Source organism: Salvia hispanica, chromosome 5, assembly GCF_029641045.1.
Source record: "Salvia hispanica isolate PSC_SH4W2 chromosome 5, Shi_PSC_v1, whole genome shotgun sequence".
Classification (NCBI taxonomy): domain Eukaryota; kingdom Viridiplantae; phylum Streptophyta; class Magnoliopsida; order Lamiales; family Lamiaceae; genus Salvia; species Salvia hispanica.
The window spans coordinates 35,336,114-35,356,576 of record NC_142696.1 but is presented as its reverse complement, the minus strand read 5'-3'; the positions used below and the strand labels follow the sequence as shown (position 1 = coordinate 35,356,576).

Genomic DNA, 20,463 nt, shown 5'->3' with positions numbered 1-20,463 from the left:
CAGAAAAAGATTATTGTCAAATGTTAAAAAAAAGATGCTTTAATGTTAAATTAAAATTTTATATAATGAGTTTCTTGATTTCGTTAAAATTCATTTGTGAAATAAAGTTAGGACTATCCATAACTATACAATACTTGTATCTTCTATACAATTCTTAGCCAAATGGGGATGTAGCTCAAATGGTAGAGCGCTCGCTTTGCATGCGAGAGGCACGGGGTTCGATCCCCCGCATCTCCAAATTTTTTCTCTTTTTCTCTTTTTATCATTTTATACAATTGATTATTGATTAATTCATTACTTGTATCTAATTTTACTTCCTTTTCTCATTTTATGCCATTGATTATTGATTACTTGTATCTAATTTTTGGTTGTCATCTTCATATTTTAGGCTAAAACATATTTTAACATATCTGAGATTTGAACATTTGATGATGGATATATGGATTCTGTTATTTCCAGCAATCATAGTAATTTCTTTTAACCCCATTCAATAAGGTTGGTGCATCAATTAATGGTACACAAGGCAAATAACCATGTAATTATTCATGTGCCTAATGTTGTGACTAGAGGCTCCAAAACAGGCCCGGCCCCACCCGGCTTTGCATCGCACCAGCCCATATTTTTTCGGTCCGAATTCAGCACCCTTGACTGTACATGGACCAAGACCGGCCAAAAACATAGCATTCGGCTGAGCCTGAATTGCTAGTTTGTTGAAGAGCATAAGGCCCTACATTATATGATCTAACAAGACATCTTGTGTTGTATCATAACAAGACAAACTCCTTCCTAATAATATGTTTGATCACTTTCATCATCACTAAATCATTGGAATTATCCATAGACAGATTCATGTGCTTTGTTTCAAAGATGCACAAACACCACATACATCTTATTACATGTTAACAACTTTGAAGTTTTTCAAAAGGTTACGTCGTTTCTTGATTTCGTTAGCCTATATATACAACAAGTTTTTTGGATTAAAATCGACAAACAAATCATACGACACTTGAGCCCCTCTGCTCTCACTTACAAAGTTTCCATCAAGAATTCACTTTTATAAAAAAAAATGGCCATTCGACAAATTCTGAGACGATCTTTCCATGGTGAAAGAAGGCCGGCTGAAGTCCCAAAGGGGCACCTTGCTGTCTATGTTGGAGAAATTGAAAAGAAGCGTTTTGTGATCCCGGTGTCGTACTTGAACCATTCCTCGTTTCAAGAACTTTTGCATCGGGCTGAGGAGGAATTCGGGTTCAGTCATCCAATGGGAGGCATCACCATCCCTTGCAGCGAGGATCTATTCGTTGATCTCCTCTCTGACTTGAGCAGAACATGATGTGCTGGTGTTCGTTTAGACTTTAGAATGTCAAAGTTTTGTACAGTAGTTTCTTATAACAATGCATCCAACAGAAATACTAGATTAATTGAATATACATGTAGATATTAATCCATTATTCAGCTCTTTTCATCATCTTGTTTCATTGTGTTTCAAGAAAATGCAGTTTTGTTTTTTACTTTTTAATTGGGATAAAGTTATATATAATGACAGAAGAGAAGGATGCTGCTATTTATAATAATCATGTATAAAAGTCTTCCTGAATTGAAGAAAAAGTTTGTGATTTGTTGCCTAGCATGAAGAATATTTTATCAGAATTTGGATATTCTTAATTTGACCAAATATGAGGATCACACATTATTATTATTTACTTTTTTTAATAAAAAGGACCAATGTGTAGAAGGCAAAACCATGTGATTCTAGCTGTACAGATATCCAAATCTATTGTCCCACTTGAATTAATCATCACCTAACTCTCAAATTTGATGGTGTGTCTTAATTTGTACCTGCATTGCCTTTATTGAAAATGATATGCATCTCTACAAAAAATCGAAGCTGGTCAAAATTCAAGGCTAAATCTGTAATGCATCATCACAAGCTAAGAACTGAGAAATGGCTGCAGTTATATGCTCATGTTTTAGTATATATGTATGTAAATGGTTGGTTTCTCACACAATAACTGGCCACCATAAGCCATCACTCTTCATATTGTTATCACTTATCCGCAATCGGACTTGCTCATTTGTTGAAAGCATCAACGATCATAAGACCTTGCGCTCATAACAGTGCTTCTATCGGGTGTTTTGGTAGGTTGTATTCTCGTATTGTGGTAGGTCTATATGTAGACAAATCAATGTGATCTTGGTTTCATGTCTGCTAACTCATGTTCATGCACCTATCTAATTGTTTCAACCATCAAAAACTATTCCTTGATAGATAAACCCGTATATACTAATTCGTAATCTATGAGTAATGATTGACACTAATAAAAGGATACAATATATGGTCTTGAAATCGAAATAGGCATCCCATTTTGTTGTACAACTCATTTGTTAATGATATAAGTACTATATCTTAATGTTGTGGCTTGAAATCTTTAGTTGAAGGACAAATCCATGTGATTCATCATGTGCTTATGTTTTCTCTATTTTCAAAGACAGCCATATAATCCACTTGCTTATGAGTTATCTACTACCAAATTTAGGTAATCATCTCTTTCTATATATACAGCATATTTTCATACTATAACTCAAAAAATAGTTTAAACATCACTCTCAGCTTCACTACCACTTGACTGAACTAGCTTTTCATTCAGTCCACTTTGAGTTGCTTTGACATAATCATGGCCATCCGTCAAATGCTTAGACGCTCGTTGTCATCTGAGAGAAGATCAATAGCCAACGTCCCAAAGGGGCATCTTGCTGTTTATGTTGGGGAATGTGATAAAAAGAGGCGGTTTGTTATCCCAGTATCGTACTTGAACCATCCCTCGTTTCATGAACTGTTGTATCAAGCTGAGGAGGAATTTGGGTTCAATCATCCGACGGGAGGCCTTACCATTCCTTGCAGCGAGGACTTGTTCATCGATGTCACGTCGAACCTCAGCTGATCTCATGCTGTTGTAGAGGAACACAATTTTGTAGAACTAGTTTTTTCTTTACAGATTTTTTTTTTTGTTACTATTGATGACACATTAAAAATCATTTGGCTTCAATTTTTTCTGTTAACTTGAAATATTGTTAAGAAATTATACTTCCAAAGGTTTATGCATAAGCAACATGGTAAGAAGATCTTGTGAAAATGTGGATTTATTTACTGTTGTTATCTGCTTCTTCTTAAGCTCAAAGAAAAATGTTATGAAGTTGTCAAGTTTGTTCATATTGAGAAAAGAGTAAATTTTTATGAATTTTTTTTTAAAATGGGTGATATGGATAGTGTTATGGATTATATAAGTGGCATTATACAAAGTAAATCTCTGCTCAGGATTATCAGAAATTGGAAAGAACTCTACATAAAAATTGAATTTCTTTTATTAATGTCATGAAAAGCTGATGTCATGAAAAGCTGTTAACAACTAACAATATCATTGCAAAATAGTTTTTAAATATGAATCTTTCTGTAAGGCTTACTATTTTGGTGTATGCCTGTATGGTTTAAGCATAAAACCCAGTCACCAAATCTGATCCATAATTAATAGTACTCTGTCAAGAAACACAATCACATGAGCTGCTAATTCTCTAAAATCGTCGTCTGTTTTCCCAATAGTTTTCTAGGAATATTGCTCACATGGCAGGCCAAATTTGGAATGGTTGAAAGTTTGCTGTGATTTCACAAGCAGACAAATGCAGATAAGTCTGGGTACTAATAGCATCTAAACTTCTTTCATATCGATAGCAAGTTCAAGATTTTGGAAGTTTAATAAATCCATGGAGACAGATTTTTGAGCTAATCTTGTCAACAAATAACAGAATAATTTTGCATCTGAAAATGGCTAAGTATATTCATATCTTGTCATTACATACATTTCCAATGACTGATCTACAAAAATGTGCTTTTCCTACAACATTGCTTGTATATATCATGTGCTGCTCAATCCAGAGACGACGTCAAAGAATAAGTTCAGGCTGCAGGGGATGGTGAGGCCCCCCATGGGGTGATGGAACCCGAATTCTTCCTCAGCTCGAAACAACAATTCTTGAAACGAGGGGTGGTTCAAGTACGACACTGAAATAACAAATCGCTTCTTCTGACCCTCCCCTACATAGACAGCAACATGATTAAAAATCTGACTGGTTTCATGATTAGAAATGACTTACAAGTCACCGTTATTGCTTACATAAAATTACACGTATTATCATGGTTGAAAATTGAAAAGTTGACATCTGATTGACATCATATCATATAAAACTAATAAATTCAAAGTTAACCTATTAACTTTTTGAGATGTGTAGCTCTTCTAAAGAGGAGCCATTTATAAGAGTCCTACAAACTCTAAACTATTTAAGTAAATCAACTTAGAATTAATCAAGGAAACCAAATCAAAGCAAATCGTAATTATTAAATACTAGTAAAAGATAATGATGGACTCCTTAGCTGAGGTAGACAGAAGAAAGAGTTGGTTGAAAATTTTCAAGTGAATTACATTCCGAGAAAAACTTACAAAAAATACAATCACTTTACTATCTATATCACTAATTGTCTAACCATAATCTAACTAATTTGCTGACAAGCAATTTATTTACACAATTCTATCTAATCAACTAAAAACAGAACATGGATATGCCTTCTTCACTTAATCTGCAACACACCAAACTTAACAGAAACATTATTGTTGCATCCTCGCAAAAGTAACAGGCAACAAACTACGGCGCCCTTATCTCATCCAAACACTCCTCAAGTTCTTTGAGGTCTGCAGCACCAAAAAAACCTACAAGCCCAGAAGACAGCATTTGTTAAAACAAAATTAACCCAATCTTTTCAGACAATTCTTCATTATATTCAATCTAAAGCTTGCATTAAAGGTACCTTTGCTACGAGGTAATCCAAGGACATAATCATGGTTTACTTTCAGCTTGTCTGCTCTGTGGTGTTGGGTTTCCTCAGCCATTTTCCTCTTCAGACTACCCAATCTTGAGCGGAATTCTGATGCTACATTTGTCAGCTCTGCACAAGGTAAAACACATGATCTATAATAGTCGAGGTATCAAATAGATTGTACAACACAAGGCAGAGTAGTCAGCTGATATTTCCCAAAACGATTCAGTAGAAAATGCAAGTGCTACGTCAAAGTTGAAAACATAAATTGATCTAGATTCATAGAAAGGAAAAAAGATCTGCTGGAGCCACTTTTGGATCTGAATAACTGCAATGAACTGTAAATGAAATGAGAAAATTTGCAATTTTCCTTTCGACCTGGAGCATTCAGTTGTTTTAAGCAATGCACATGCGAAGCTGTTTTGGACATGAGAAGTTTGTGGTGCAAATGAGCGCATGAAGATCTTGGTGCAAATGAAAGAAACTAACAAGTAAAAATGTAATGAACTCACGAGCATGGAGAACAAGATGAGCAGGGAAGAGGCTAATTACGTCATAAGCAAAGCATAGTCTCAACTTACACATCACCTTAACTTCTCAACCAACGTTCTCAAATAGAAAACTTTCATCTTCTCCTTCTTCCTACTTTGGGCTAAGAGCAACAAAAGACAATTTTCAACTTCTCTTCTTATTCTTACTCCATCCACGCCTAAGTGAGCTTTGGAGTTAAAAAGGTCAACCAGAGGATAGATTTGCATAATTTTTGAATAGTTTGGGTAATGGTCAAAGAGGATACTTCAAGATAGATTTCTAAAATGTTGTGGTATTGGATAGGTATTTATCATGTCAATTTGTTGATATAATTTCACTTCACCATCCTAGTCAGCTTTTCAGACACCAAAAGAATTGATCAATGATTGGTTTGCATAATTTGATATGTTTAATGGTAAAATAGGATAGTTCATGATAGCAATAGAATAGGTGCAATAGTGTTGGATAGGAATGTATACTAAGTACTAACCCTAACATTTAAAAACTAGTAGTACAATCTGATTAGAAGGTCAGACAATGGTTATAAGGGTCCAGGTTGTGTGCAAAATTTGGGGGAAAATGAACTTAACAACTTCAGATGCCATACTACCAGATTAGAGGATGAGTCCTTGCTAGTATGAAGAAATTATTGAGATGCTAGTATGCTACACAAACTCCTTGTACATGCGACGCAGCTTGAAGAATTATTCAGTTAAGGTGGGGGGATAAGAATAGGATATATAGGTGGTAGAGGTGGATGACTTTCATTACCCTGGCTCCAACATCAGGGGTATGGCTCACTAGTCACTCCCAAGAAACTTATGATGAATCATTATTTAAAATAATCATTCAGTAAACCAACCGCCATTTTTAATTTCATTCCAAGTCCTCATATCCAAACTCATCAGCAAGCACCCCCGAATAATTATCATGAAAATGAATCATCTTATTCTCATTTAGTATTATGTAGTAGCAAAAACTTGACTCTTAACTCAAAATTTGGTAGGACGTTGCTTAATCAGAATTCAGATAACATGTAAAATCTGAAAAACACATCAGGTTGGTCTGAGATAAGCCCGGGATCATGATCCATTATCACTTACATGTGGACCCAAGCTGATTTAAGTTGCTAAACACTTTACATAATCAGAACGGAAAGTCTTTCATAAAGATGCCTTAACTTCTGATACACAAGCCCATAACACTATTAGCAAAGAACTACTGCCTAGTAACTTATGTGTAATTGTGAATACAATCATACATTTTATTTTCTTCACTATTTCTTACTTTAAGCTTTTTTATTGCTAGTCTTCTTGGATGGTATATATACAATCAGATAGTCTTTTTGGTTATTGCTATCAATCTTGTATTTCGGCTTATGGCGGTTCGCCTAAAAACCGCCACGGGGATATGGCGTATTAGTATGGCGGATATGGCAGTCAATAATCAAATAAATAAAATAATACTTATATATTTATATATAATTCAAAAATTAGAAAATAATAAAAATATAACATCTAAAACTCTTAAATCAATTAATAAAGCATAAAATACATCTCTAAGCTTCATGTTACTAGCATAATGCCCCATTCCTAAATGCAGTACACACGCAATGTTGTCAAATGGCAGATATGGCGGTGCTATGGCAGCACCATGGTGCTATGGCGTTTCCACCTCTGAACGCCATGCCATAGCGCCATGGCGCCGCCATATCCGCTATTTGGTAACATAATATTGCCTTCACCACAACTCGTGATTTAATGTAAGGGAATATTATGTACTGCTCAGTATGGATTAGTCGTGCTGAAAAGGCATTATAAGATATTGCTTCTGCTTCACTGACCAAAAAGAGGCAAATTTCTTTCCTTATTTCCAACCATACAAGAGATAGGGATTAGAAGCATGCAAAACCACCACCCAGACTGGCCTATAAATTACTGCCACAGGCTTTTATAATCAACAAATCAAACTTTATAAGTATCATCACTATATAGCAGTTAGGTGATATATACTATAGAAGATGACAAAGTGTTCAACATGCACCAAGGAAATAAAAGTACCTTTACTTTTCCAGCAAGCATAAAAACAGTTTGGTCAGTACTGCACTTACAATTTAAAGTATAATACCTTGAAACATATGGGTGGCATCATGTTCCTTGTACAGATGCAGCGCTTCATCAATAGACCCAGAGGTCATATTGCTTGACAAGGACTGCATCTCCAGGGCTCGGAGTTCTCGTTCAAGCTCAGCGGATTCTTTTCCTACCTGTGTCAGAAAAATAAATGTTTTCAGAAAGACATATGTATAAGCAACAGTTTATTATAATCAAGAATTTTAAGCACAATCAAGGAATTCTAATCATCTGAAGGGTAGCAGTTACCGAAGAAACTCTGTCATGCAAGGAATTCAACTCTGCATCCAGATTTGTGTCAGTGAGAGCATCAAGGTCCACTAAATCATCTCCATGTGAATCCTTCTACAACGAAACATCCAGTTAAAAACTTCTGTACAATAGTATAAAATGGAAATCTCTAAATGTTATTTGAGTATCAACTACTCCATCAAGTATGGCTTAAAACAGTAATGAATTCCAGATAGTATATTTTTTTATTTATTGATTGTCAATTTGCCATTTAGAGCAAATGACAATAATAAGAATGCCAGAGACAAAATGACAATTTTACTATCTATTAATCCATCCGTCTCACCCGACATGGCTCATTTCTTTTAGGCACAGTTATTTAGGAGAATATATTTGTAGCATAAAAGTTTGTGGCCACATATTAAATTTAATGCAAAGTGATTGCCAAAAAAGGAAACACATCAAGTCAAGAGGGAGTACAAGATAGTTTTTCAGACATAGCACTCAGAATTATCATTTCCCTTGATTTGTCATTTAAGGTACAGAGTGAAGAAGAAGCAAACTTAAAAGTTTAATTTAAAATTAGCAGTTAGAGATATATATACAAACCACCAAATTATTGCCCAAAACAGCAATACTAAAGCACAATGCATATTTCTCCAGTTCCAGATAAGTGGCAGACTTGGAAGAGTGGTATTTTGCTTTAGCGTGATAAAAATTGTAATCGGCCTCCAGTGGGAAGTGCGTCAGGATCTCAAGAACTCAAATTTGCAAGAAATCTAGATCAACAAAGAAATCATGTAGACTTCTTGCTCTAAAAACTTTATGCACCAATTTACATTTAATCCCCACACATTCATCCTAAACAACACAAGATGATGATATATGTTGGTATTTTACTATTTTATTCAATTCCATCCCCAAACTTGTGAGTTGTGACTACATGCATAATACGTCAATTATAAAGGTTTAAAGAACATCTCTTCAAAATCAGGTAATTCTGCGCAAAAATAATAGGAAAAGTTCTTTTGCAAAAGTATTGTTGCTTTGTTAGAAGGGATGTTTCTAGGATTAATGCTCCCTGCTGGTAATTTATTCAGCAAAAGGAAAATATAGTTTCACAAGATCATGGCTGTAAGTGGCCAAAGTTCATAATAGGTAACCGTAGGCGAAGAAGCAACAGAACTTCCCTAGCCTAATGACATGAAATTCAGTATGGCATGTTCTTGTACGTAAGTTCATATATAACATAGTCAAAGATTGCAAAGTTTAAACTATAAACAGGTGAATCCCACGAATAATAGTATAAAATTTTCATTGGTATCAAATAAATAGTTTTACAAAAAAAAAAAATAGGGTATTAAAGCAATCTTTGAATAGTTTTGAGAATTTTTAATTATTCTTAAAACTACATATAGAAACGATAAGCAATAGGATTTCTTCATCTTTCCAGTTCTATAGCAAATTATAGTGAATCAAGCAACGAGACATGAAAATACTCTTCGTAGTCTTTTTAAAATCTAAGCCCTTGAGCAAAATGGTTTTGACAACCATTTCATTTACCATGTCTCCAACAGGAACAATATTTTCAGCAGAAAACCAGCTTGTCGAAGAACAACACACCAAATTTTAAGAAATTAATTATAAGGTGTTTAACGAAAAATCTATAAGCCATTGCTACTACATGTATACGGTATAGGTAAAGGAAACAATTTAGTCATATTTCTGAAAACATACAGCTTCTGGAAGCAGAAAGCCTTCAGGAACGCTGAAACAAAACCGAAGGCAATACTCTTCCCACTTCTGCAATCGCTGGTCGAGAGTCAATTGAATCAAATCCCGAATGTACGACACGCCCTAACATCCAAAACCAAAATCCCCAGCGAAATTAAGAAATTTGCAAAACCTAATTCAGAAAATCAATTTTACAGCTTTAAGGGTACAAATCTACAATAAATGTCAGTGAAAAAAACACAACATTATTGAGAGAAAACCTTGCTCAATTCCTCGGCTCTGTCGGTGCCCTCCGTTTTCAACCGCGCAGAAGCCTCTCTGTAGCGAATTAAACAGAAAATCAGACGGAGCAGATAGGAAGTGGAGAATAAAGAAGGGTGGTTAAAGGTCTCACTGGAGGAAGAATTCGAAGGCCTCGTCGAGCAGATCGTCGACAACATTGAGAACTTCATTGATGAAGAGGCGCGGACTTAGATTTAATGATTCGAATATGGCTTCGCTGCTGCTACCTTCTTCCATTTCCCCTTTCCAATTCTTGTAGAGAGGTGTTTGTGTGATTTTTCAAATTAAGGGTTAAATTTAGCCATTCCTTCGTATTCCCGCCAGTATCTTTTTCCTTTCTCCGTGATATCAAAATGCTGGAGGTAGATTAAATTTTCCTACTTTCTAATTTTTGAGCTTAAGTTGATCCACCTCCAATTGTGTTCGGTTGAAAAAACTAAATCTCATTATTAAATATGTATCGGGTGTTCGATTGGCAAGACTAAATTTCATGACTAAATATGTATCATGTTTGGTTCATAAGATTGATCATCACAACTTAATCCTAGATGGATAGTCTCATGATTATTAGTCATAGTTTTTCCCCTCCAAAAAATTATCTCACAACTTAATCCTAGATGGATAGTCTCATGATTATTAGTCATAACCTCCCCCTCCAACTAAAATAATCCCACAACTTAATCCTAGATGAATAGTCTCATAATTATTAATCATGACAATCGAACTCCACTTATATGTTTTTTAGAAATATGAGTAGAGACATGCAAATTCTTTTGATATTTTTTTTTTTCTATTCTTTCTTTTATTCTTTTCATCGATATCATATTCCAACAGAGGTCCAAATTTAATTTCAAAAATTGAAAAGCTTGCCAAATTTAAATCTCAAATTCTGAAACATCTCTCAATAATATGCATTTGTATTTTATGAAACCCATAATAGATACTAGTACTAGTATGTTGGTAAAGTAAATAAGTATTTTGATTTATATATAAATATCCATTAAAAATAAATGACTTTTACTAAAACTATATCTAATTTTAATTTGTTCCGTTTATTTCAAAGTTTGAATGACAATTTACAATAGTATTCCATCTATTCCAATTAAGTTGAGTCACTTTTTTAGTGCACTTGTTTTGAAAAATCATACTCCCTCATGATTCTGTCCATAAAAAATAGAGCACAGTTACCATTTTTGGTCGTCCACAAAAAATAGAGCAAAATCATTTATGAAAATATTCTCTCTTACTTCTCATTTTCTCTTACCTTACATTCCACTAACACTATTTATCTCTTACTTTTTCTCCTTCTCTCTTACCTTTTCCCCTATCTCTTACTTTACTAATTATACATTAAAACCCGCGTTATACACATTTTGCTCTATTTTTTGTGGACGGAGGGAGTAAAAAATAGTTAGAATGGATGTATAATAAAGTACAAGCTCCGTCCACCATTTAAAAAGCCCTTTTGACTTGGCACGAGTTTTAAAAAATTGTTTGACTTTGCGAAAAAAAAAGTAAGTAGAATGTGAGACTCATTGAAAATATTAGTTTAGAATGTGGGACTCATTTAAAATATTAGTTTTATATTGGATTGTGAGTGTAGAAATTGATGAAATGTGGGATCCGTATACTAAAAGTGGAATGAAGTAAATGGTTTTATAAATCATGGACAAACCAAAATGGCTAAATGGTTCTTTGAATGATGACGGAGACTCTTCTCTATATTATTCTCGCTTTTACTTTACTATATATCCACTGTAACTATTTATTACTATGATTTTTATAAAACGAGTGCGAAAAATAAGTGACTCAACTTAGTTGGGACGGAGGGAATACCTGACTTTGTTTCACCGATTATATATAAGAGATTTGTGACAGAGAATATGGTTTGTGAATCGTGAGTGTGTAATGAACTATTGAAGGCAACAAAATAGAAGAGGATGAGAAGGCTGATGTCGTTGTACGAAGTGGTAGACTGGTAAGAGCATCTCCAAGGAAGAAAGGTAAATTGAGAAGTATATTTCTCATTTACCTTCTTAAAAAGTAATGTACTCTAAGAGCATCTTCAAGGGGAGAAGGTATACAGGTATATCATCCATATACCTCTTCAAAAAGTGAAATATACCATTCCAAAAAGAAACTCCAAAGGAAAAAAAGTATATAGGAAGGCAAATGAATTTTTAAATATAAATTAATAATCCAAAATGTATTAAAAAAACATAAAGTGTGATACCTTCTCAAATACTTTCTCCATTGAAGAATGGTTTTTCATGAAAAGAAGGCAAATGTGGTAGTTATAAAATTTTACCTCTCCAATGATGAAGAGGTAAAGATACATCTTCAAAATAGAAAAAAGGTATAATACCTTCTCAAATACCTCTTCCTTTGGAGAATGATTTTTCATGAAAAAAGGTAAATATAGTAGTTATATTAGTTTATCTCTCCCCTTAGAGATGCTCTAATGAAAGAAGATAAACTAAAAAGGTAAATAAAAATAACTAACATTTTACTCTTTCTATCAAGAAGAGGTAAAGATATCTTCTCAAAATGAAAGAAGGTATAATACATTTCCATATACCCTTTTTATTGGAGCATGAATTCTTTTGAAGAAAAGGTAAATATGATAGTTATGTTCCTTTACCTTTCTATTTACCATTTTACTTGGAGATGCTCTAAGTGTCAATTAACGAGAGTGTATAAGAAAATGATGTGGAGAGTGATGTGGTGATGAATCATACTAGGCGTATGCGATGAGACTGAGAGACATCTGTTAAGGGCTTCGGAATCGATTGAAAATCTTTGTCGGATAATAAACTGGCGAAGAGATAACACAAAACTAGAATACAATTATTGTACTTACGTATTTGAAATGTGGATAAAATAGAAAATAAGTTTTTGAGGAGGATATATTAATCTATCTTTATCTGTTATTATCGAAACGATAGTTATAAACAAATGAATTCATATGGATACTTCAACATGACATGGAGATTCAATTTGGGCAAAATTTGCAAGTTACGATAAATTGGTTAAATAATTAAAGTATTTATATGTTTTTTTTTTAAAGTTGGTTAGAAAGGACTGATTGTGCTGTGTATTTATTGTCTATTGGCCCAAAACCGCTAAAAATACACATAAATAAAAGTAATAGTAGTATTTTTTAATTAAAAATAAAATAATTATTACTGACAATAATATTTGTAATTGACGATACTAGTTTGAAATTTATAAGAGAAAAAAATGGTTACCGTATTTATTAGTGAAAATAAGAGATCTCAAAAAAAATGAAATAAGCCAATCAAAATGAAAATCTGACGCTGGAGAAGAAGCACGACCTACATGAAAAAAGTTATAATTTTTTAAATTTCTTCAAAAAAATGTCAGCGGCAAAAAATCGTGGGGTGAACAGATATTGCGTGTTTGTTTCATTTTTTATTATTTATTTATATACTATTATATGAACCATCAGAATTAATCTTTGTTCATTAAATTGTATACAGCTGAAGAGAACAAAATACTCAGAGTGAGAGTGGGAGTGCGCGTGTGGCGGGAGACAAAATGGAGACTGTAATTACCTGCGGAAGAGTGGCTATTTCCCCTAATCAAGTCTTCCACCCAACATCCGGTGATTATTGCTTTCCCCCCCCCCCCCCCCCTTTTCTTGTTCAGATTTCTTGAAATTATCATGTGTTTGTGCTTGTTCTTTGACTGTGATGGTTATTGGTACAGTTAAAACTCGTGTTTGGCTAATTGGCACAGCTTGTTTTCTAATTTCTGCTGTATCTTGTCACTGATGCTTGCCGTGAACTGCGATGTTAATTCATGTGGTAATACGATTATAAATTGGAAATTTCTGATAGTTGATCAACTGTTATAATCGATTAAATTTGGATTTCTATGGAATGGATGCCTGATATCACCGCTTTCTTGACATGTTTCTTGTGCGTAAGATGGAAATCAGAAGATTAGTGGGTTAAAGTTTTAGCATATTAGAATTAGAACTAGGGAGACTAGAAATTAAAGAGGCTGGAATTTTGAGATGGACTTCGCTTGCTTAAGTTTTCTGAGCAGGTAGGAGTTGCCTTATTGAAACTCTCATCAACGTTTTATTATCTCAATATTCAGGGGGAAAGAACTTGCAATATTGTATATTCTTTAGTCATGTAAATGAAAAATTGCAATGTATTTACCCCTCTAAGTATGTAACAGTTTAGGTGTGGATGTATAAAAACGTTCATCTGCTGCATATAAAAAACCTTGAAAGAGCTATGCACCTGATGCATGCAGGGGACTGGCACCCTTGAACTGTAAAAAAAATGATTTGTGTGGCTCTTCTGATATGAAGTTAACTTTAGCTTTGATGGGAAACCTTTGTCCTTGTTTTCTTTTATTCCAATAAGTTCCTGTCTAATTTTATTCGACCAGTTAAATATATTAATATACTCCGTGTTTCAATATTTCAGGGCAGCATCTATATATAACTTCTAGTTATATGGCATGACGTTCACTGGTTACCCTGTAATTCTTAACAATAGTGTTATGTAATAAATCAGACTCCTGTACCTAATGGGCTTATATTTGATGCTTCTTTAAATTTCTTTAAATTTTTTCTAAATAGAAACTGCAAAGGGAGGAGTTGACATTTGGAAATATCACAGAACAGTTCCTGGCCATAAAATAAAATTCTTAGGACATATTCCTATATGTATGAAGATTATGTAGTTACTTTTGCCTAGACTTAGTATACAGTTTAAATCTTCTAATAGTATGATATTAGTATGACACACACACTTATAGGTCTGAACTTAAAATACCTCTAGACATGGATACCTGTATACAACTAAGTGGAACAATGTTTTAAATATCTCCCATGGTGCTGCCATGGCGGTTGTCGGATTTATGATGGCAGCCGCCATGCCGCTAATCAGCCGTTTACTCACATTCACCCCATTAACCCACAGCCCGACTCATTTACCCAAAAAACCCCGATCAAGTTACCCAAAACCCATTACATCTACCAATTTAAAATAGGGTTTTTAGCTTAATTCAGCCTCATCCATATTTACCAGCCTCCAGGCCCTCCACAACCTCAAACTGTACCTCTATCTCTCTCTCAAACCCTACCTCCACCGCCCTAGCGCCATAAGCTGCCATATCAATTAATAACATTCAGTGGTGGCAATTCCTGTCAATTAGCATGCTGTGTATGTGGTTCACACTGCTTTAAAAGGTTATGAGTTCTGCATCCAGGTTTATTGAGTTGAAGTTCCTAACACAAAGTTTATGAACTTCTAAGTGGTAAACAAATGACGATGTTGAGTAATTCAACTATTCCAAACTATTAATTTTCCGTGCTCTGATACATTTCTAAGATTTTTGTGTTTCTATGAAGCTTTTATGTGCTCTTAAATGTATGCGTTTAGTCATCAGGTCACATGCCACTGTTCAGCCACTTGTTGTATCAACAACTTTAGAATAGAATGACACGAGTTTCATGATTTCATTAGAAACTGCAATAATTAGTGAAAAAAAGTACCAGATCTTCATTAGTTTCGAAGATGCCTCTTGTGGATGGTACTATTTCTCGTATCCTATGTTATGTCACTTATGTGACCAACTTGCAGAATACAGTGATGATTTAAGGATCTCCGTCCACTACCATTTCTGTCAATTAGATTTTTGATGAATTGATAAAGAAACCAGTTTTTCATTTGGGGGATAGGTTTCAACTAAACCCTACCTTTTACAGTCCAGTAAAGCACATGATATAGCTCATATTCTAATACTTAGTTTCTCTCCCATAACGTTTCCCAAGTGGACTGAAAAACAAAGATCTACTTTCAGTGTTTTGTAATATATCTGTAGAAATCAGGCTCGTTGGCTTCATGCTGCAAATTTATGATGCCTTGCTGTTTAAGCAGTAAGCACATAAAATAGATTTATAATTTCCTCACCCAGTGCATGAGTAAGGGTCAACAACTCAACTGTGTAGATTTTGTCTCAGTCTTTGAAATAGGAGGGTTCCGCAGTGGGTTGGCGTGACGATGTTGAATGCTAGAGTCATAAACTGAACAAACAAAAGAAGAAATCAGTAGATAACAAAAACCAAGTTTTTGAATAAATAATCTGACGCGAACATGGACACAATGATATTTCTGATGACTTTGTGATCAACCACAGCGAGAGACCACTTGGTGTTGTTCAGTCCCACGTTACCTTATAGGCTGACAAGAGACACTTCAAGTCCTCTCTTAATCCACCAACCACCTCAAGGACACCCTAATAGATAATGAATGACCTCTTGAGCTGAAAAGATTTGTTTTTGGATTCGGAAACTTTTAACAGCTTTTGCCATAGGCCCTGAGGATTCCTGTACTGTTCTTATTTAACATAATTCAGTTCTGTTGAGTCAATCACCTTTATTCATATCTACATAAATATGTAATAATAGATAGCTTAAGTGTGGTGACCTTTAGCACCACTTATGCGGTATTGACTTTTAATTATTTATTGTTGTACTGTGAAGCATCTCCAGTTCACGCTGGAGTTAGTTGATATGTTTTACATTGGGATTGAAACACATATAATGTGATGCATGCAGGGGATAGATACCAACTCCACAAACAGTTGGCAAACAGAAGCACACTGACATCGATGCTGATTGCTGGTGTGGGGAAAGGTGGTGGGGTTTTGGACAAACCGGTAATAGAAAAAACAACTCCAGGAAGAGAATCTGAGTTTGATTTGAGGTATGGATACTGACATTAACCAGGTATTCTGTTCTTTCTCTTGGAATAGCTAGGGAGTGTTAAGCTTGATTAAAGACTCAGTTAATGTAAGAGTCAATGTAAGGCCTATCTGGTTTTTCTTTCAACTATATCAGTAACTAGGTTTGTTTTATCTTGAGCTGAATCATTTAGAGTTCGTTCTTGAAAATCCATCCTCTGATTATCTGTATTCGATTTCTCTCTTCAGTTCACTGTTATAATGATTTAGTTTACCCAGTGAATCTTCTCTGAGCTCTACTTAAAACTCTAAGTTGTCTTCAATCTTCATCTGTTGTCTAATGGCCAGTTCATCTTCCTTCCCCTTCAAATGTTATCAGATCTTTTGCTTCCTAATATTTGATATCATCATAAAAGGATAGAGCTAAAACTTAGTATGAGCAAGCTGTAATGTTGGACTTAGAGGAAATGGAGCAGTGACCTACCTGCCCCAAAAATTATACGACCTTATAAAGTAAAGATGCATGATAAATCTTGAGAAGAGTGGTGCTCATTTCCTTGTTGATGTAGTACTCCACAAAGTATAAAAACACCAGAAAATTGTATCTTTAGACCACATTAGAGGATGAAACTATTCAACATCTTCAATATAAGGTACTGCATACAGTGTACTGTTTGAACAATTTCATGTGTTACATTGAGAATTTCTTATTTGCATTATATACTGACTGATGTTCTCTTTCAATAATTATTGTGTCTAATAACTTGCTAAATAGGAAGTTTACATGCCTTGTTCAGTACTTTGTATATTAATTCAAATGGCAGGACTCATTTAAGGATTCAATCACCCCGTCTTTCCATTTCCATTTCCATTATAGACTTCTTATAGGATTTCATATTGGCTTCTGGCAATGAGAAATGAAGACCCAGAATAAAATATATTGTACTTCTCTCTGAGGAAATACTATTGAGGAATTAGCCTTTTGACTAGTACATTTATGACAAAAACAGAGTAATAGAAAAACATATAATTAATTAAAGTAGGGCTGTCAAAATGGATATCGGACATTGGATACCCAATATCCGAACCTGAAAAATTGGGTAATTGGATACTCAATACCCGAAAAATCGGATATCGGGATCGGGATTGGGTATTAGATTTTAGGATTTTCGGGTATTACCCGATTTCCCGAACTTGAATTTTATAAATTATTATTTTTAAATTTTATAAATTATTTATTTATTTAAATATTTTAAATGTCTAATTCTAAATTGGCACTTACACAGTAACAATTACGGTACTCCAATTCTAATTTCCAAATACCAAACCATGCGCCTTCTGCTTCCTCTAAACTTCTCAGCTCTCCCTCTCCCTCTCCCTCTTGGCCTCTCTCCGCCGCTGCCCACCGCAGCTGCTGCCGTCTCTCCCTCTCGGCCATACCATCTGCCTTCTCCCAGTTTCCTCCCTCACAACCCTCTTAAGCCCAAGCAGTGGCTGCCCCGCCCACCGCCGCCGCCCTCTCTACCTCTACCGCCTACCACCACGCCCTCTCTATAAAAAAGGATTTTTTTTTTTTTAAATCGGGACTGGATACCCGAGTCGAGTATCCGGGTACCCGATTAGATTTTTGGATCGGGTATCGGGTAGTTGTTTTTGGGAATTTCGGGTTCAGGTACCCGAAATTTTCGGATCGGGTACCCGCGGATATCCAATTTGACAGGCCTAAATTAAAGGTTTGTGGCTCCTAGTTGGGTCACCCTTATCCTATAAACTAGTCCTTGAAAGGTGCTTGTTATAGAAGAAAACCACAGATACCTTTTCAAACCCTGGGTCTTAACTAATTTATAATAAATGTATTAGATGCCTCATGGATTATCCTACTTGTCTTTTTTGATTGCAAACCTTTAAAGTCCACCGCATAATATAGAGAGATGCGAGTTGGATAAATTTCTTTAGTTGATTTTTTATGTTACTTTTAGGTGCCTTTGTGTAATTCAGTTGCTACTCTTCTATTCCAGATTCTAGTGCTTTGTCATCTAGTCTGTTACTTTCTTATGCATATGCTCATGTCTAGTATCCATGCAGTGAAATTATATATTAAGAACTTTTAGTTTTCTCTCGTGCATTGATCATCATTCCTGTACATACAATAACTAATCAACCGAAGGGATTACAACTTTAAAGTTTAGAACCGCAAATAAATTGAAGAACAAGTCATCCTCTGCTGTGATGTATGTATGTCAATGTTTAACTCACTATACTCAATGAATACATCCCTTGTTCTTGGAAGTTTGATTGTATGTTCATGTTGTTATTACTTTGTTGTCTCGTGCATATGCAATTACATCGTGCAATTCAAAATTTTGGTATTGCGGACGTAACATATATTTCCAAGCAGCTTAATTGGAGCTGGGTACGAAAACTGCAGGATTATTGTTAAACCTTTTATTCTTAACAGTTGCCTTGTGTTTTTGTCTCTCAATGTTGCTGCGTTTTGGTCTTTTAGTTCTATTATTGTAAGCATAAAGCTATATCAATATATGCTTTCTGACAATATATGAATAAGAATCAACAATTGGAGTTATAGATAATTGAGATTTTTCTGCGTTAGATTGATTTATCCACCTGTTAGTTTGCACGATCTTCTTCCCCTGTTTTTTCCTTGCTTCTGAATTTTATGCCTCGCCACTTTGTTGGGTTTGTTTTGTTTGAAGCTGTGACGTGAATGATAATAATGTGAGCGATTATGCTGTGCAAGTATTAATGAAGCCATTCTTTTGTTTTTTCTCCAGGAAGTCGAGGAAAATGTCCCCACCTTATCGGGTGATGCTGCACAACGACAACTACAATAAGAGGGAGTATGTTGTGCAAGTATTGATGAAGGTTATACCTGGGATGACTCTTGACAATGCAGTGAACATTATGCAAGAAGCACATATCAACGAGCTAGCTGTCGTAATAATATGCGCTCAAGCTGATGCAGAAGAGCACTGCATGCAGCTTCGAGGCAATGGCCTTTTGAGCTCGATTGAGCCTGCGAGTGGTAGTTGTTGAGAAAATGCAATGAGGGTATCAATTATAAGCAGCAACATCACTTGTACCAGACACACACTGCATATATGTATATATCAAGAGTTGGAAGTTCAATTACACTTCTATCTTTGATCACTGTATTACAGATGAAGGGTATGCAGATTGCAGACAATACATTTAGCTATTAATAGCATGTCGATTATCTACTATAACCTGCATTGTTTTTGTTGTGAGATTGCTATTGATCTTTGTTTTTGATTTTGTGCCACCTAAATTCTACTACTACCTTCGATATCGTAATGAAAGTGTAAGACCAAATAGTACATTAATCTCTCATAGCTTAGAATTGTATCCAAACTATGAATAGCTTAGTGTTAGGAGTGCATTCATCTCTCGTAGCCCAACAATTTTTCATTAAAACTCGTGTCATCTACAAATAAAACTATTTTTTTTTTGGACTGAGGGAGCAGAAAACTTCATGCCTCAACCAATTAAAAGGAGTGTGTTGAAGATACGCACTTGCTCCAAGTCCTAGTGATAATTAGTAAATTCACTTTCTAACCAATTATGTGTTGAAGATACGCACTTGGCCCAAGTCCTTGTGATAATTAGTAAATTCACTTTCTAAAGACAAGGTGAGTGTTATTTTGCTAACTTAATACTTATTAACAACAACTAAATAATACTCCTATCCATCCACAAAAAATAGAGTAATTGGTGTATGACACGGGTTTTAAAAAAGTAAGTGAGAAGTGGTATTAGTGGAATGACGTGTAGAGTTATTAGGTCATCCACATCCCTGTCTTTTATCCGTTTCTTAACCGTCTCATCACTTCACTATTCATGGGCCCCACTGTACTTTTAAGCTCATCTCTTAACTAAGAGACAGCACCTGCATCCCTCTATCTCTTAACCATTTCATCCCTT

The 20,463-nt window shown here is 34.9% G+C and overlaps 4 protein-coding genes and 1 non-coding gene across 6 annotated transcripts; 4 read left to right on the top strand and 1 right to left on the bottom strand.

Moving 5' to 3' along the window:
* The first annotated feature begins 164 nt into the window (after nt 1-164).
* TRNAA-UGC (transfer RNA alanine (anticodon UGC)) lies at nt 165-237 on the top strand. The gene has a single exon. It is a non-coding gene; the product is annotated as a tRNA-Ala (tRNA).
* Nucleotides 238-999: 762 nt separating this feature from the next.
* On the top strand, nt 1,000-1,451 carry LOC125191137 (auxin-induced protein 15A-like). The gene has a single exon (XM_048088613.2). The coding sequence runs from the start codon at nt 1,067-1,069 to the stop codon at nt 1,331-1,333; it is 267 nt and encodes an 88-aa protein (XP_047944570.1). The 5' UTR covers nt 1,000-1,066; the 3' UTR covers nt 1,334-1,451.
* A 487-nt stretch (nt 1,452-1,938) lies between these two features.
* On the top strand, nt 1,939-3,080 carry LOC148926721 (auxin-induced protein 15A-like). Its single transcript, XM_089058280.1, has 2 exons — nt 1,939-2,537; nt 2,649-3,080. Exon 2 carries the CDS (start codon nt 2,676-2,678, stop codon nt 2,940-2,942), a length of 267 nt encoding a protein of 88 aa, XP_088914406.1. The 5' UTR covers nt 1,939-2,537; nt 2,649-2,675; the 3' UTR covers nt 2,943-3,080.
* A 1,321-nt stretch (nt 3,081-4,401) lies between these two features.
* MIS12 (minichromosome instability 12 (mis12)-like protein) lies at nt 4,402-10,130 on the bottom strand. 2 transcript variants are annotated; one of them, XM_048083448.2, is made up of 7 exons: nt 9,890-10,130; nt 9,756-9,813; nt 9,499-9,618; nt 7,780-7,872; nt 7,526-7,664; nt 4,859-4,996; nt 4,402-4,760 (listed from the first exon to the last, which is right to left on the bottom strand). In XM_048083448.2, the coding sequence occupies exons 1-7, from the start codon at nt 10,012-10,014 to the stop codon at nt 4,696-4,698; spliced, it is 738 nt and encodes a 245-aa protein (XP_047939405.1). In that variant the 5' UTR covers nt 10,015-10,130; the 3' UTR covers nt 4,402-4,695. The 2 variants fall into 2 exon arrangements, with proteins under 2 accessions (XP_047939405.1, XP_047939404.1); XM_048083447.2 differs by having other exon boundaries at nt 7,780-7,875; nt 9,890-10,129.
* A 3,113-nt stretch (nt 10,131-13,243) lies between these two features.
* LOC125189152 (Ribosomal protein L12/ ATP-dependent Clp protease adaptor protein ClpS family protein) lies at nt 13,244-19,748 on the top strand. Its single transcript, XM_048086398.2, has 3 exons — nt 13,244-13,402; nt 16,379-16,526; nt 19,296-19,748. The coding sequence occupies exons 1-3, from the start codon at nt 13,336-13,338 to the stop codon at nt 19,555-19,557; spliced, it is 477 nt and encodes a 158-aa protein (XP_047942355.1). The 5' UTR covers nt 13,244-13,335; the 3' UTR covers nt 19,558-19,748.
* The last annotated feature ends 715 nt before the right edge of the window (nt 19,749-20,463 follow it).

Coding starts and splice junctions, on each gene's coding strand:
- LOC125191137 (XM_048088613.2), top strand. CDS start 1,067: ATGGCCATTCGACAAATTCTGAGACGATCTTTCCATGGTGAAAGAAGG.
- LOC148926721 (XM_089058280.1), top strand. CDS start 2,676: ATGGCCATCCGTCAAATGCTTAGACGCTCGTTGTCATCTGAGAGAAGA.
- MIS12 (XM_048083447.2), bottom strand. CDS start 10,014: ATGGAAGAAGGTAGCAGCAGCGAAGCCATATTCGAATCATTAAATCTA. Junction 9,814..9,889: donor GCCTTCGAATTCTTCCTCCA/GTGAGACCTTTA, acceptor AATTCGCTACAG/AGAGGCTTCTGCGCGGTTGA. Junction 4,761..4,858: donor TGGATTACCTCGTAGCAAAG/GTACCTTTAATG, acceptor CTGGGCTTGTAG/GTTTTTTTGGTGCTGCAGAC.
- LOC125189152 (XM_048086398.2), top strand. CDS start 13,336: ATGGAGACTGTAATTACCTGCGGAAGAGTGGCTATTTCCCCTAATCAA. Junction 13,403..16,378: donor AGTCTTCCACCCAACATCCG/GTGATTATTGCT, acceptor TGATGCATGCAG/GGGATAGATACCAACTCCAC. Junction 16,527..19,295: donor GAATCTGAGTTTGATTTGAG/GTATGGATACTG, acceptor TTTTTTCTCCAG/GAAGTCGAGGAAAATGTCCC.